Here is a 14,483-nt window from a genome sequence, read left to right as displayed (position 1 = left end):
ACCCTAAAACTCTTCAAAAACGAGTTCAATAAATTCTACCGTTGGCAGTCGAAAATCGGACTTAGTTGTTGTGAAAGTCTTATCAACCAATCGAAATAAGGAAGCATGAGAGCATTTTGATTTGTGTTAAATGTCCAACAACAAAGAAAAAGCTCAATGCAAAATGTGTGACTTAACTATGTGCAAAGACGATAATAGTACTTTGCGAACTAATGCAAATAAAACTTGTCCGGTTTTAAAAGGTCAAGCAAATCTGGATCAACCGAATGCTACTCATGACGAATCAATCTTTCTTTACAACAACGACATGATTCGAGAAAGCTTTTGCAAGTTCATGATTCAAACATTTTTTTTCATTGTCAGGTAACAATCATGTTTGGAAGTGATATATATTTTATGTACAAAGTAATAAACCAACTAATCTAGACTAACTAATACGCGATAGGCAATGTACCTAATCGAATAACATGACAAGTAAGTAAGGTATCAAACACATGGAACGAAAATATCAGCTAAATACTACTAAATGTTAACTAATTCAAACAATTAATTAAAAAGGGGTTTTTTTTTTCTAGTTTTGCAAGTCTACAAACTTAAAACTATTATTACTAAGAGCAATTAAACTAACAATCAATTCAAATTAAGAATTATGACAAAGATATTAAATAAACTCCTGTTTAGATTCGATTCACAATACTCCTATGGTTGATTTCTTGGATAAGTGCAATGGATTATGTTGATTGTTGCTTACCGATTCTTAAGTTGACTAAAATTTATGGTTAAAAGAGTAATCCTTTAGTAAAGCTAATTCATTCATACATTGATCAGGTGAATAAACAAATAAGATTACTAATATTTAATTCGAGTTATGCTAGACTTGAACTATGACCGACATTAATGGGTAATAACATCAATTCAATACATGAATGGTCATCACATATTAGCTTCCACATTAACTTACCTATTCTTCTATTTAACCCTATGTTTATGGTCAAAACACTAGTCTTAGAACTTTGATGGTCACAAATTTATAAGATTCAAGTTTACTAAATAAGAATAGTCATCCAATTCAGAAAAACTCAGCAATAAACAAAAGATATAGTTATCATTAACACAAAAGGATCTTTAACAAGCTATCATAACAAATAAGCAACTAGCAACAATCCAAAATCCAATAAATCAACACATAGTCATAATGATCATCTACTCTAAACATAAGTTAGTTTTTTAGCCCATGATTTCTGGAAACAAATTCTTAAAAATGAAGTTCACAATGTAAATCATAGTGAATACCAAAGTAAAAAAGTTTTAAGAAGTAAATTGATAGTTTCATTTTATTTACTTCTTTTTATAGTTTATTTTAACACATTCCATCTCATTTTAATTAATCTTCATGCATATTTTCTCTTTTTGTTATTTTTCTCTTTTACCGGTTGCTTTCCCGTCTTTTGAGCTTATTTGCAGGATTTATCGAAGACTATTTGTCATTGGAAATATGGAAGGAGTGCGGGACTATTAGGGGCTTGCAATTTTTTCGTGAACTTGAAGTGTGGCGATTGGGCTCGGTGTCAGTACAAGTGGGATGCGCGTTGGATTTTATATTTGACGAGGACTCGAGTTGAGGAGGATTGAAGGAGCATTGGATCAATCATTAGAGACTTTGGAATGACACAAATGGGTTCTAAAGAGTTATGCATGTGGGATGAAGTGTGAATGAGAAGATTGGGCTAGATTGCATTTTTAAATGGCCCAAGTCCCACATTCAGCGTGACCCACACGGTCCGCATGGACCCATACGCGGTCCGCGTGAATTGTGGTGAAATGATCCCAGGTTTTGACTTGTTGACCCTATTTGTGGAAGGTTGGTGGGTGGCTTTTGACACCCTTTTTAAATCCGGAAACCAACTCCTTTTTGCTGATGATTGGAGGTATTGTTGGGGATTATGACTTGAAGAACACACACCATTTTCTCTCAAGAAGGCTTTGGAAGATTTGAAGATTTTTGAAGATTAGTGTAATTTCTTTCCATCTTGCAGCTAGAACAATGTTTGGTACCACTAAACTATATTGCATTTCTTTTACTTTGGCCACGCTTGGCTAAACTTTCATTTGGTTGATTAGGGTTTAATCCCATGTATGATTGGTTGTTTTGAAGACTATTATTATCTTGTGTTGAAATTTATGGAAATGTTTTCTAGTTAAACATCTTGTTGTGTTTATTTATCTTTGATCATGAGCTTAGATGAATGAAGGCTTATTTTTGTTGACTAATTTCTTGGTTAAGTAATGGACCCTCAAATTAGTAAGCAACAAATGGTTTATATGTTTGTTTTCATTTCATTTAGACCATGAAAATGTTTCCTCCATAATGATAATGTAAGCATTTGATTATCTTTCGGACTTGGTAACTCTTAGAACTTAAAGCTAATTGATTTTCACAAAATTATATGCTTCATTGATTTTGTGACTTTAATTAAGGAAATGTGTTAAGAGCTCCTCTAGCCATTTTAATAACAATGAAGGGTTGAGGTAATTTGTGCTTATGGATTGCTATAGCCAAGTTAAATTAATTCACCAGTATTGTTCCATTTAGTCTAATGATAAGTCAACCATGTCATCCATGTGGTGTACCCAAAATCAACCAATTTCACTTCATTGAATTTAATCAAATCTTTTACTTGTTTACTTGTCATATTTACATTCTAGCTAGTTTTAATTTTGTCAAACAATCAAAAAGAACTAAACCCCCCCCCCCCATTTTACTTTTACTTTTGTTTTACAAGTACTTGAACAAGTGATTTACATAGAGATTTAAATTGAACCAATCTCCGTGGATATGATCCCTTTACCACTATACACTATTTTAGTGTGTAAAATTTGGGGTATATATTTTGTTGGCCTCGACAACCACCAAATTTTGGCGCCGTTGCCGAGGATTGGTTTATTTTTAATCAATTTGTTTCTCTATGCCCAGATCTCAGCGTACAGGTGACTTGATTTACAACCCAGAAATTGAAAAAGAAGCAAGGCGTTTGGCGAAGGAAAAGCGAATTGAACGTGGTCAAACTTCTAATCCTCACGGGGATCCGGAGGTTGAACCCGCTTCATCGACTGATACGGAACCCGATTCTAGTCCCGACCCTCGCCAAGAAATTCCTGAAACACCACCTCTACAACAAAACCCACCCATTATTGAACCAATTGCAATGGCGGACGGAGGAGAAGCTCCTGAAAGGACTTTGAGGCAAATGATGGAAACCGATGTTACACAAACTCCAACCGGTATCAATTACCCGGTTTTAGAAGGAGGTTCGGAATTGAAGTCAAGTTTAGTCCATCACCTCCCAACTTTTCATGGATTGGGGAATGAAGATAGCATTTGAAGATGTTCCACATTATTTGCACCAGCAAGAAGCCACAATGGTCAACTGATGACCAAATCAAGCTAAGGGCATTCCCCTTTTCATTGGTCGATAGAGCAAAGGATTGGTTATTCTATCTTCCCCCGGGGTCGATCAACTCATGGACCGACATGGCAAGAGCTTTTCTTGATTAATTTCTATCCTGCTTCAAGAGTCTCAAGTCTTAGAAATGAGATTTGTGGAATTCGCTAAGGTCAAAATGAGACTTTTCATGATTATTGGGAGAGATTCAACACTTTGTGTTATAGTTGCCCACAACACCAAATTCCGGAACAACTCCTCATTCAACACTTCTATGAGGGATTGTTGCCAATGGAGTGAAGACTAGTTGATGCCTCAAGTGGTGGTGATGTCTTTAGTAAAACTCCACAACAAACAAGACAACTTTTCAACACCATAGCCGCGAATTCTCAACATTTTGGCCCGCGCCAAGATATGAAAAGAGACACACAACACAAAGTCAATGAAGTGGGATCATCGAACCTCGAGTCTCAAATCAAAGATCTAACCTCCGTTTTCCAAAAGCTAGCCATGGGACAAACTCCACAAGTGATGGTTTGTGGAATATGTGCAACAATGGGACATCCTACAGATATGTCCCCCATTCTTCAAGAAGATGCGGAACATGTAAATGCCACATGAGAATTCCAAAACTACCACAACAAGCCATCCGGTTATCAAAATGCATATAATTCGAGTTGGAAGCCAAATCCCAACATGAGCTACAACCCAAGACCATTGCCTCAAAATGCATTGGTTAGACCATCCTATCCACCACCACAACCTCACTGCCAACATCCACAACCACATTATCAACCCAAACCACATCCTCCACATCATCATCAACAACCCCCTCAATCCCAACCAAGTAGCTCCAGAATGTCTCTCGAAGACATTGTCAAATCCCTAGCCACTAGTACCCAACAATTCCAAAAAGAGACAAGGACTAGTATCTCCAACCTTGAAGCACAAATGAGAGATATAGTCACATCCATAAGCAACTTGGAGTCCCGTGGTAAACTCCCTTCCCAAACCGAAAAGAACCCAAATGTCAATGTGGTGACTTTGAGAAGTGGCAAACAAGCTGGGGAAAGTAGTTCAAAGAAGAAGCCAAGGGATGAAGAGGAAGAAACATAAGTCATTCCCATTGAAGAACCTATGGTCAAGAATGATGCACAAGCCGGATCCCCAAAGAAGACAACCCCTCTAGTGACTCCAATAGCCACTCAACCGCCATTCCCCTCCCGACTTGCAACTTCGAAGAAGAAAATGGAGGAGAAAGAGATTTTGGACACCTTCCGAAAGGTGGAAGTAAACATCCCTCTACTTGATGCAATCAAGCAAATCCTGAGATATGCAAAGTTTTTGAAAGAACTTTGTACCAACAAGAGGAAGTTTAAGGGAAATGAGAAAATATCGATGAATGAAAACGTATCCACGGTTTTACAAAGGAAGCTTCCACCCAAGTGCAAAGATCCGGGAATGTTTACCATTCCTTGCAAGATAGGAGATGTCACTTTTAGTAGTGCCATGCTTGACCTTGGTGCTTCTATTAATGTCATGACCTATTCGGTGTATGAATCATTGAATGTTGGACCTTTAAGTGAAACCAGTGTCATAATCTCTCTTGCGGATAAATCAAGTGTCTTTCCTAGAGGTGTTTTGGAAGATGTCCTAGTGCAAGTAAACCAATTGGTCTTCCCGGCGGATATCTATGTGATTGATCTAGATGAACAAGTGTCCTCAAAGTCGGGTATAATTTTACTTGGGAGACCATTTTTGAAGACGGCTAGAACAAAGATCAATGTGTATGCGAGAAGCTTAAAAATGGAGTTTGATGGTGAAACAATAAGTTTTAACATTTATGATGCTATGAGATATCCTAGTGATGTTTCGTCCTTGTGTTTTGTTGATGTTTTTGAACCATTAACCCAAGAGTTGTTCGAGTTGTCTAATGGTGATGTGTTGGAGATGGTTTTGAGCAAAGGGTTTGATTGTGGAATTAGCCAAGAAGTTGAAGCTCTACTCACTAGACCCCGAAGTTGAAAGATTGGTTAACAATTTGGAGATCAAGAAGACCACTCAATTTAGTGTGAAGCAAATTGAATTACCTCAAACTCACACAAGATTGCCACCCTCCCTTGTTCAACCACCAGAATTAGAATTGAAGGTCCTTCCTCAACATTTGAAGTATGCGTACTTAGGAAACAACGAGACTCTTCCGGTCATCATTTCAACTCACTTAACCGAATATGAAGAAGAGCAACTCCTCAAGGTGTTGAAGGAGCATAAAGAAGCCATGGGATGGACGATTGCGGATATAAAAGGGTTGAGTCCCTCCACTTGTATGCACAAGATCTTAATGGAGGATGAATGCAAGCCAAGTAGAGACGCGCAAAGAAGGTTGAATCCGCTAATGATGGAAGTGGTCAAGAAAGAGATTTTGAAGCTCTTAGATGCGGTAATGATCTATCCAATCTCGGATAGCAAGTGGGTGAGCCCGGTCCAAGTCGTTCCAAAGAAGACGAGGATCACGGTGGTCGAGAACAACAAATGTATGATGGTACCCACCCGTGTGCAAAACGGGTGGAGAGTATGTATTGACTACCGCAAACTCAATACAAGCACAAGAAAAGATCACTTCCCATTACCTTTCATTGACCAAATGTTAGAAAGGTTGGCCGGGAAATCACATTATTGTTGTCTAGACGGGTACTCCGGTTTTCACCAAATCCCGGTGGCACCGGAAGACCAAGAAAAGACAACATTTACATGTCCATTTGGCACTTTTGCATACCGGAGAATGCCATTCGGATTATGTAACGCCCCGGCCACTTTCCAACGTTGCATGGTTAGTATCTTTTCCGAATATGTTGAAAACACCATTGAGGTTTTTATGGATGATTTTATGGTATATGGAAATTCCTTTCAAGAGTGTTTGACCAATCTCACCAAAATTTTGAAAAGATGTATTGAAACAAATTTGGTTTTAAATTTTGAAAAATGTCATTTTATGGTGAGTCAAGGTCTCATTTTGGGTCATATTGTGTCAAAGAAAGGAATTGAGGTAGATAAGGCCAAGATAGATGTTATTCAAAGCTTACCTTACCCGACTTGTGTTCGGGAAGTTCGTTCTTTTTTGGGCCATGCAGGTTTCTACCGGAGATTCATCAAAGATTTTTCGAAGATAACAAGACCAATGTGCCAACTCTTGCAAAAGGATGTTGATTTCTAGTTCAATGAGGCGTGCAAAGAAGCTTTCGACAAGCTCAAAGAGTTGCTTACATCCGCCCCCATCATTCATGCAAGCACCAAATTGGGATCTCCCCGTTGAGATCATGTGTCATGCAAGCAACTATGCAATAGGCGACGTTTTGGGTCAAAAGAATGGACGAGCCTCCCATGTGATCTACTATGCATCGAGAACACCAGACAATGCTCAAAGCAACTACTCTACTACGGAGAAGGAGCTATTGGCCATAGTGTTCGCCTTGGAGAAATTTAGACAATACCTACTTGGTACCAAGGTGTAATGCCCGTGTTTCTAGGATAGACATTAATATTGACATAATAGTCTAGGTTAACCTTTGTAACTCAATTAGAAGAAATGAAAAGGAATTATGTGAAAATTATGTGTTTTATACTTAATTATTAGGGTTTAATTAATTAAGAATAAAAATGAGCGTCAAAAATAAATATTAGATAAAGCCGATATTTATTAAGAAAGTTGTAGTGGTCGTGACAAGGATTACGGATATATAAAGAGTGCCAAAATCCGAGTTATAACGAAGAAGTTATGACCTATCGAAGTTTCGTGACAAAACCGGCACGGGGCCGAATGTCATAAAAAGTGAGTTTTTGATAAACTACTTTTTAACCTTAGTGATTTAAATGAAAGTCGTAGTATTCGTTAAACCGAGAAGTTCAATAAAAAGAACGCCAAAATCTGACTTCGTATGAGGAAGTTATGATTTTTCTAAGTTTCAGCTTAGCAGTAGACAGCTAAAAACTTGAATTTTAGATCGAGTGATTTTTAGCCGACACGACCTAAACGAAAATCGAAGGTCTCGTAAATAGTAGCACAACGGTAAAAAGCCTGACGAAAACTGACGTCGGATGAAGAAGTTATGAATTTTTAACGGATTTCCTGTCCCGGTCTGTTGAAAATAATAATATAAAAATTAAAGTCAAAATTAGCTGACGAAGTCTAAACGAAAGTTGTAGAGCGTAATTTTACTTACGCGTGCATGTAGAGAACGTCAAAAACGGAGCTCGTATGCGAAAGTTATGGATTTTATAAGTTTTTGCACAAAAATCGAGAAATTTCGCATAGGTGGCTTCGGCCACGTCACCTTCGCTCGTAGCGTGCCACGTGTCCGAAGTTGATGAGTCATTCGACCAGCTGGCGAGGCGTGTCGCTTCCGGATTTGACCGAAGTCTCGGCCCTCGCACATCCGACGCGTGTGCACCCCCGTGTCCGAAGCAGCTTAGTCACCCGGTGACGAGGCTCGTCCGAAGCGCTGGCACCTCGCATGCGCGCCATCTGTCAGAGCCACCTGCCCTCGCGAAGACTGAGCCGCGTGTCCTCGCTGCTGACTCGCCTTCTCGACCGACCACCGAACCTCGCCTATAAATAGAAGGTTGCGAGCCTTCCTGGGTAATTTTAGGAAATTGCCCTTTTTCACCCCTAAACTCATATTTTTAGCATTTTGACTTCCCCCGAAGCCCCGATATCATTTCCAACCCCCGGAACACGTCCCGGAGTGCCCGAGAAGCCCAGAAAAATTTATCTTTTCGGTTTTGAAGCCCGACCTTTTGCAGAGCCCGGTTTCTCAATAAAACTCCCGGTTTTATTAGAAACGATCGTTTTAGGCAACAAAGTGCTGCCCGGTTATCGTTAAATCAAGTGAGTGTATAGTCACTTTCACCTTACACATATATATGAAGTATTTTCCTTAAAATACGTGCTATGTGTAATTATATTAATTGTTTAATTAATGTGACTGTTGAATAGATGTTTTATACAAGTTTTAAACTGTATATGTATTTTTATCTACAAATATGTTGGGTAAAACATGGGTAGATGAATTAGATGATGTGTGATGAAATAAAAGTGATGAGAGGTACCGATGTTTAAGATGATCTATTCATCTAGCAGAGTATAGACAACGGCCACAATCTATTTTAGATAGTCCAGTGGAACGTTAGCAGACTTATAATCGGTAGATATGTTTGAACTATATGTTCATAAGGTGTTCTCGAACTATATGTTCATTAGGTGTTTATGAACTATGTGTCCATCCGTTAGTTCTTCTTTTTGACACTATTACGTGTCGGGGTACGGGAGCGTACAGGAGTACTTTATTAGTATTTTCCCTATGCTTTTATTTTGAAGAGCTTTGGAGTCTTCGTTTCTTTTGTGAAGTGATCGGACGAGCTTCATGAGTCAGTATTTTCATTTCCAATGCCGGATAGGGGTGAGTCTGGGGGTTCAGACCACAGCCTAGGCATTAGTCAGTGTTTTCATTTCCGATGCCGGATAGGGGTGAGTCTGGGGGTTCAGACCACAGCCTAGGCATTAGTCAGTGTTTTCATTTCCAATGCTGGATAGGGGTGAGTCTGGGGGTTCAGACCACAGCCTAGGCATTAGTCAGTGTTTCCATTTCCAATGCTGGATAGGGGTGAGTCTGGGGGTTCAGACCATAGCCTAGGCATTAGTCAGCGTTTCCATTGCCGGATAGGGTGCGTCTGGGGGTTATATACCTCACGATATTCAGACCACAGCCTAGGCAAAGTTCGATGCTGGATAGGGTGCGTCTGGGGCTACATACCTCACGATATTCAGACCACAACCTAGGCATTGATAACTACCCCTGACTTAATTGTCTTGTGGTTCTTTCTTTTACGAACAAAGGTTCGTGGTTAAACTTATTCCATTCATTCGATATATTTATCGATCCTTGTTGCTGCTAGGGGATTTCCGAAGCAGTTTCGTTAGTTGGTTGTTCATATCGATCCTTTAGGCTAGATCTAGTAAGATCACTGTATAGGATCAGTATGTGGGGATCGACGTTGTTAGTGCTTGTAGTATAAACCTTGGGCAGCGATGGACTTCGTGCCTACTCCTTAGGATGAATCCTTAGGAATGAGTGATAGTTGTTCATATCGATCCTTTAGGCTAGATCTAGTAAGATCACTGTATAGGATCAGTATGTGGGGATCGACGTTGTTAGTGCTTGTAATATAAACCTTGGGCAGCGATGGACTTCGTGCCTACTCCTTAGGATGAATCCTTAGGAATGAGTGATAGTTGATTCTTAGGGTAAATCCTTAAGAAATAAATAAGACAATGGGGATTGGGTAATTGGGTTGATTGTTGATGTTTAAGCATAATAAATTATTTATTGTGGGTTGAAAACCCTATATGCTCACCAGGCTCCCAAGCCTGACCCACTCAGTTTATTTGTATCACAGGTATCGATACGAAGTTGCTTTACACTGAGAGATTAAAAGAGAAGTAGATCACTAGTGTAAATGTATGTAAGTTTTGTTTATGCTTATGTTTTTGTATTGACAAGGACATCCCAATGGGTTAAGTGAATAAAAATACATTTCTTCGGAAATGATTTGATAACATATTTATCATGTTTTTCTGGGAACAAATTCCGCAACACTTTTAATCAAATGATTACTCTGAAATTATTTCAAAAGCATAAATTAAACCGGTCTTTTCTGGCCGTGAATTTGGGGATGTCACACAAGGTCATTGTGTATTCGGATCACGCAGCTCTTAAGTACTTGATGGCGAAGAAAGATGCAAAGCCTAGACTCATCCGATGGATTTTATTGTTACAAGCATTTGACTTGGAGATTCGGGACAAGAGTGGATGCGAGAACCTTGTTGCCGACCACCTAAGCCGGATCACTTCAAATGAAACTCCTTTCCCGTTGAGGGACGAGTTTTCGGATGAGCATCTCTTTTCCCTTACTCAATCTACTCCTTGGTATGCCGATATCGTTAACTTTTTGGTCACAAAGAGGTATCCCGACACATTTTCACGTGCTCAAAAAGATAAACTAAAAAGTGATGCAAAATACTATGTGTGGGATGAACCTTATTTGTGGAAACATTGTCCCGATCAAATTTTTAGGCAATGTGTGCCCCAACAAGAGCATCAATCCATTTTACAATTTTTTCATGAACTTGCTTGTGGGGGACACTTCGGACCTAGCCGGACCTTGAGAAAGGTCCTTGAGTGTGGACTATTTTGGCCAACCATGTCACGCGATTGTTACTTGTTTTGCAAAAGTTGTGAATGGTGCCAAAGGACGGGAAATATTTCACATAAAAATCAAATGCCACAAAATCCAATCCTCGTTTATGAAGTTTTTGACGTATGGGGGATTGATCTCATGGGCCCATTTCCCGTTTCGTTTGGCAACGTTTACATCTTGCTCGCGGTTGACTATGTTTCTAAGTGGGTTGAAGCCAAATCTACACGATCGGATGATGCCAAAACGGTTATCGAGTTTTTGAAGTCTAATGTTTTTGTGAGATTTGGTGTGCCTAGGGCCTTGATCAGTGATAGAGGGACACATTTTTGCAACAAGATGATGGAGGCTTTGTTGAGAAAGTACAATGTGACCCATTGTGTCTCTACCACCTACCACCCTCAAACAAACGGTCAAGCGGAAGTTTCGAATCGCGAGGTGAAGAGTATTCTTGAGAAGACGGTAAATCCCTCAAGGAAAGATTGGATTTTAAGGCTTGATGGTGCCTTATGGGCCTATCGGACCGCTTACAAGACCTCGATAGGAATGTCGCCCTTTAGGTTGGTTTTTGGAAAGCCATGTCATCTACCCGTCGAATTAGAGCACCGTGCATTTTGGGCGGTCAAGCAATGTAATTACAATATTGATGAGGCGGGTAGGCAAAGGAAGCTTCAACTTCAAGAGTTGGAGGAGTTGAGAAATGACTCCTATGAAAACTCAATAATTTACAAGGAGAGAACAAAGCTTTTCCATGACAAGTCCATTACCCGCAAGCATTTCTGTTGGGTCAAAAATATGGTTTATACTTTGCTTTTCTAGTTGATTGTAATTTTCTGTAATATTATATGTGTTTACGGTCAGGTTTACGGCCAGGTAGTGTTTACGGCCGTAAACAGGTTTACGACCGTAAACCCTGTTTACGGCCCAATGGGTGTTTACGACCGTAAACTCCGTTTACGGCCGTAAACCCAGTTTGCGGCCCAGTCGAGTATATATAGGGGTGAGGGGTGTGAGGAATAGAGGGATGAACACTAGAGGAGCTTAAGTGTGTATTTTTGAAGGTGTTCTAGAGAGAGAGAAAAGAGAGTGTGTGTTAGTGTGTGTGAATCTTGTATCCGGATCTTCATTCATATCAATACATACAAGATTCATCATCTTCTTCTTCTCCTTCTCTTCTTATTGTGATCTGACATCATCCGTTTGATTGGGATTCCGCACCATCAAACGGATCTGATTGATACACAGGCAAATTAGGGACTTACAATTGGTATCAGAGCTTGGTTGTATCAATCAATTTTTGTCAGATCTGGAGCTTATTTGATCTTATTTTTGAAAAATTCCTGCGTTTTTGGATAGATCTTGGCAAAATAAGGGGGGTTTCTTCTTCGCGTTTTTCTTAAAAACGAGTTTTTGATCGAGTTTTGGAGCAAAAAGGGGCAAAAACGCTGTTTTTCGTCAAGAACAGCGATTTCCGAAGTGTTTACGGTCGGCGGCGGCTGCGGCTAGGGTTTTCCGAAGTTTACGGTCCGGAGTTTACGGCCGTAAACGTGTTTACGGTCGCCGGAGTTTACGGTCGGCGGCTTGCGGCTCGGAGTACTCGGCTCGGCGGTTTACGGCTCGAATCGTCTGCGGCTCGGCTCGGAATACGGCTTGGTGGATCGCGGCTTGGAGGACGGATCGGCTCGGCTCGGCAGCATCAGTGGGATTCAGGCGCGCTTCAATAAAAAGGGACGCGAAGTTTGGGGTGCCGGGGATCGAACCCGGGACCTCTAGGTCATTGCCACAGCGCGTTTAGCCAACTCGACCAACAGATCATTTGTTTCAATCTCTCGAAATTTTAACTTAACATCTCATTCTCGCATCCAAGTTTCGCAATTTGACAAATTCATCCCAAAATTCAATTTCTTTTCATTTTAAATTCCATTTTCAACCAAAAATTTTAGTTTTTAAATTTTGACTTTTATTTTTGACTTTTTACTTAAAGTTTTGACTTTGACTTTAAAGTTTGACCTTTGACTTTAAACTTTGACCTTCTTGTTTGACTTTTAAATTTTCAAATTTAGATTTTCGGTTTGACTTTTAAGTTTGACTTTTCAAGTTTGACTTTTGAGTTTGACTTTTAAATTTGACTTTTAAGGTTGACTTTTGAAGTTTATAGTCAAAGGGTTTTTTTTTTTTAAATTTAAGTTTGACTTTTAAGTTCTAGTTGTGCTTTTAATAGTTTTTGAAGTTTACGAGGGAATTGAAGACATGAAAGAGAGTTGTCAGGAGATGTTAAGACAAAATTTCAACATGTTCGATTATATCCCTGGAGAAACCCTGGAAGCTCAGTTGCAGCGTTTTACCACACTCACTACTGAGATGAATATAGCTGGGATCTTCTTGACCAAATCTGAGATAAACAAAAAGCTATTGAATGCACTTCCGAAATCATGGGATATGAACGTGGCTGACATCAAGAAGACAAAAGATCTCAATCGTCTTAGTCTTGCTGCTGTAATTGAAGAACTTGACGCTTTGAATTGTCGAAAAATAATGAGTTCCACAAACCTTCCGGTCAATGAAGTTTCTTGTTCTCAATCATGTGAAGTTTCATGTTCTCAATCATGTGAAGCCACGATTAAACTTCTTCGTGAACATAATGATTTATTAAAAAGAGAAGTTGAGGACCTGAGATATGAAGGTTATCAACTCAGGAAAGGACAGAAACCCCTAAAGGCCCAGTTAGAAACAAAAATAAAGGACTTTAGGAAGCTTCAGGAAGAATTCAGCAACAAGTGTGAAAATTATGACTATATTAAGAGACAACTTGATGCTGTAACCGAAGAACTTGACGCCTTGAAAATTAAGTGTGGAAAAACTGATGTTAGTTTCAAAAATTATACTGCGTCAAGTAAGACAGTCGACTCCTTATTTGAAACCCAATTAAAATTCAAAGATAATCAAAACAAGGGTCTAGGGTATGATAGTGTTCCTCCACCTTTCAATCATAACTACACATCCATCCCTTCGACACAGGAAGAAATTGACAGGGAGGCACATCTTCAATATGGCAAACCAGCTGGTTTTGTATCAGGAGGCATTATTAATGTTGATAATCCTGATGCTCCTGATGTTTCTGTTACATGTGCAGGTAAAGTAGTAGAGGATGAGAACAAGGAGAACACCATTGAACAAACCAACATCTCCTTGAGCCCTGAATCTGTTGCTTCGAACTCAGTTGCTTCTGATCAACCTGTTGTTCAGAAATACAGGCCACCAATTCCAGTGAAACAGAGTGCCTGCTGTAGTTGTGCGTGTGGGAAAAGCAAGAGACAAGGCATGGATACGCCACCAGGGGCAGGAAGAAACAACTTCACAGTGAAGAAAAAGACATGTTTTCACTGTGGAACACCTGGACACATTACCAGAAACTGTCCAAATCGCGCATACGTTCCTTACTACGCACAAGGCTGGCAGAACGCGCCAAGAGGGAGATACTCCAAAAGAAACCCCTCAAGGTCACGTTCAGACCATGATGACTGGAACGCGCAAAAGGCCAAGAATCCAACTCCCAAGGGCAAGAAGGAAATGTCGGCCAAGAAGCCAAATCCAAGAGATGCTCCCGTGAAGTCAAAATCAAAGTCATCTCAACGGCCGACATCAAGATCAAAAGCAAGTACTGAGCCACCCATCAGATCGAAAAAGAAATGGGTTAAACCCAACTACAAATAGGTTCCAAAGGCTCACTCTCCCAAATCAACTAATGACTCTAATATTTCTTCATCTTCTGTTTGTGATAAACAGGAT

General features: G+C 39.7%; 1 protein-coding gene across 1 annotated transcript; it reads left to right on the top strand.

Annotated features, from left to right (window-relative positions):
- Positions 1-4,580: 4,580 nt before the first annotated feature.
- On the top strand, positions 4,581-6,955 carry LOC145104445 (uncharacterized). Its single transcript, XM_079041693.1, has 3 exons — positions 4,581-5,262; positions 5,405-5,912; positions 6,643-6,955. The coding sequence occupies exons 1-3, from the start codon at positions 4,581-4,583 to the stop codon at positions 6,953-6,955; spliced, it is 1,503 nt and encodes a 500-aa protein (XP_078897819.1).
- The last annotated feature ends 7,528 nt before the right edge of the window (positions 6,956-14,483 follow it).

Source organism: Lactuca virosa, chromosome 4 (assembly GCF_052849685.1).
Source record: "Lactuca virosa cultivar CGN04683 chromosome 4, Lactuca_virosa_CGN04683_v6, whole genome shotgun sequence".
NCBI classification, from domain to species: domain Eukaryota; kingdom Viridiplantae; phylum Streptophyta; class Magnoliopsida; order Asterales; family Asteraceae; genus Lactuca; species Lactuca virosa.
The sequence above is the reverse complement of the archived record's forward strand: the minus strand, read 5'-3'. Positions and strand labels throughout refer to the sequence as shown.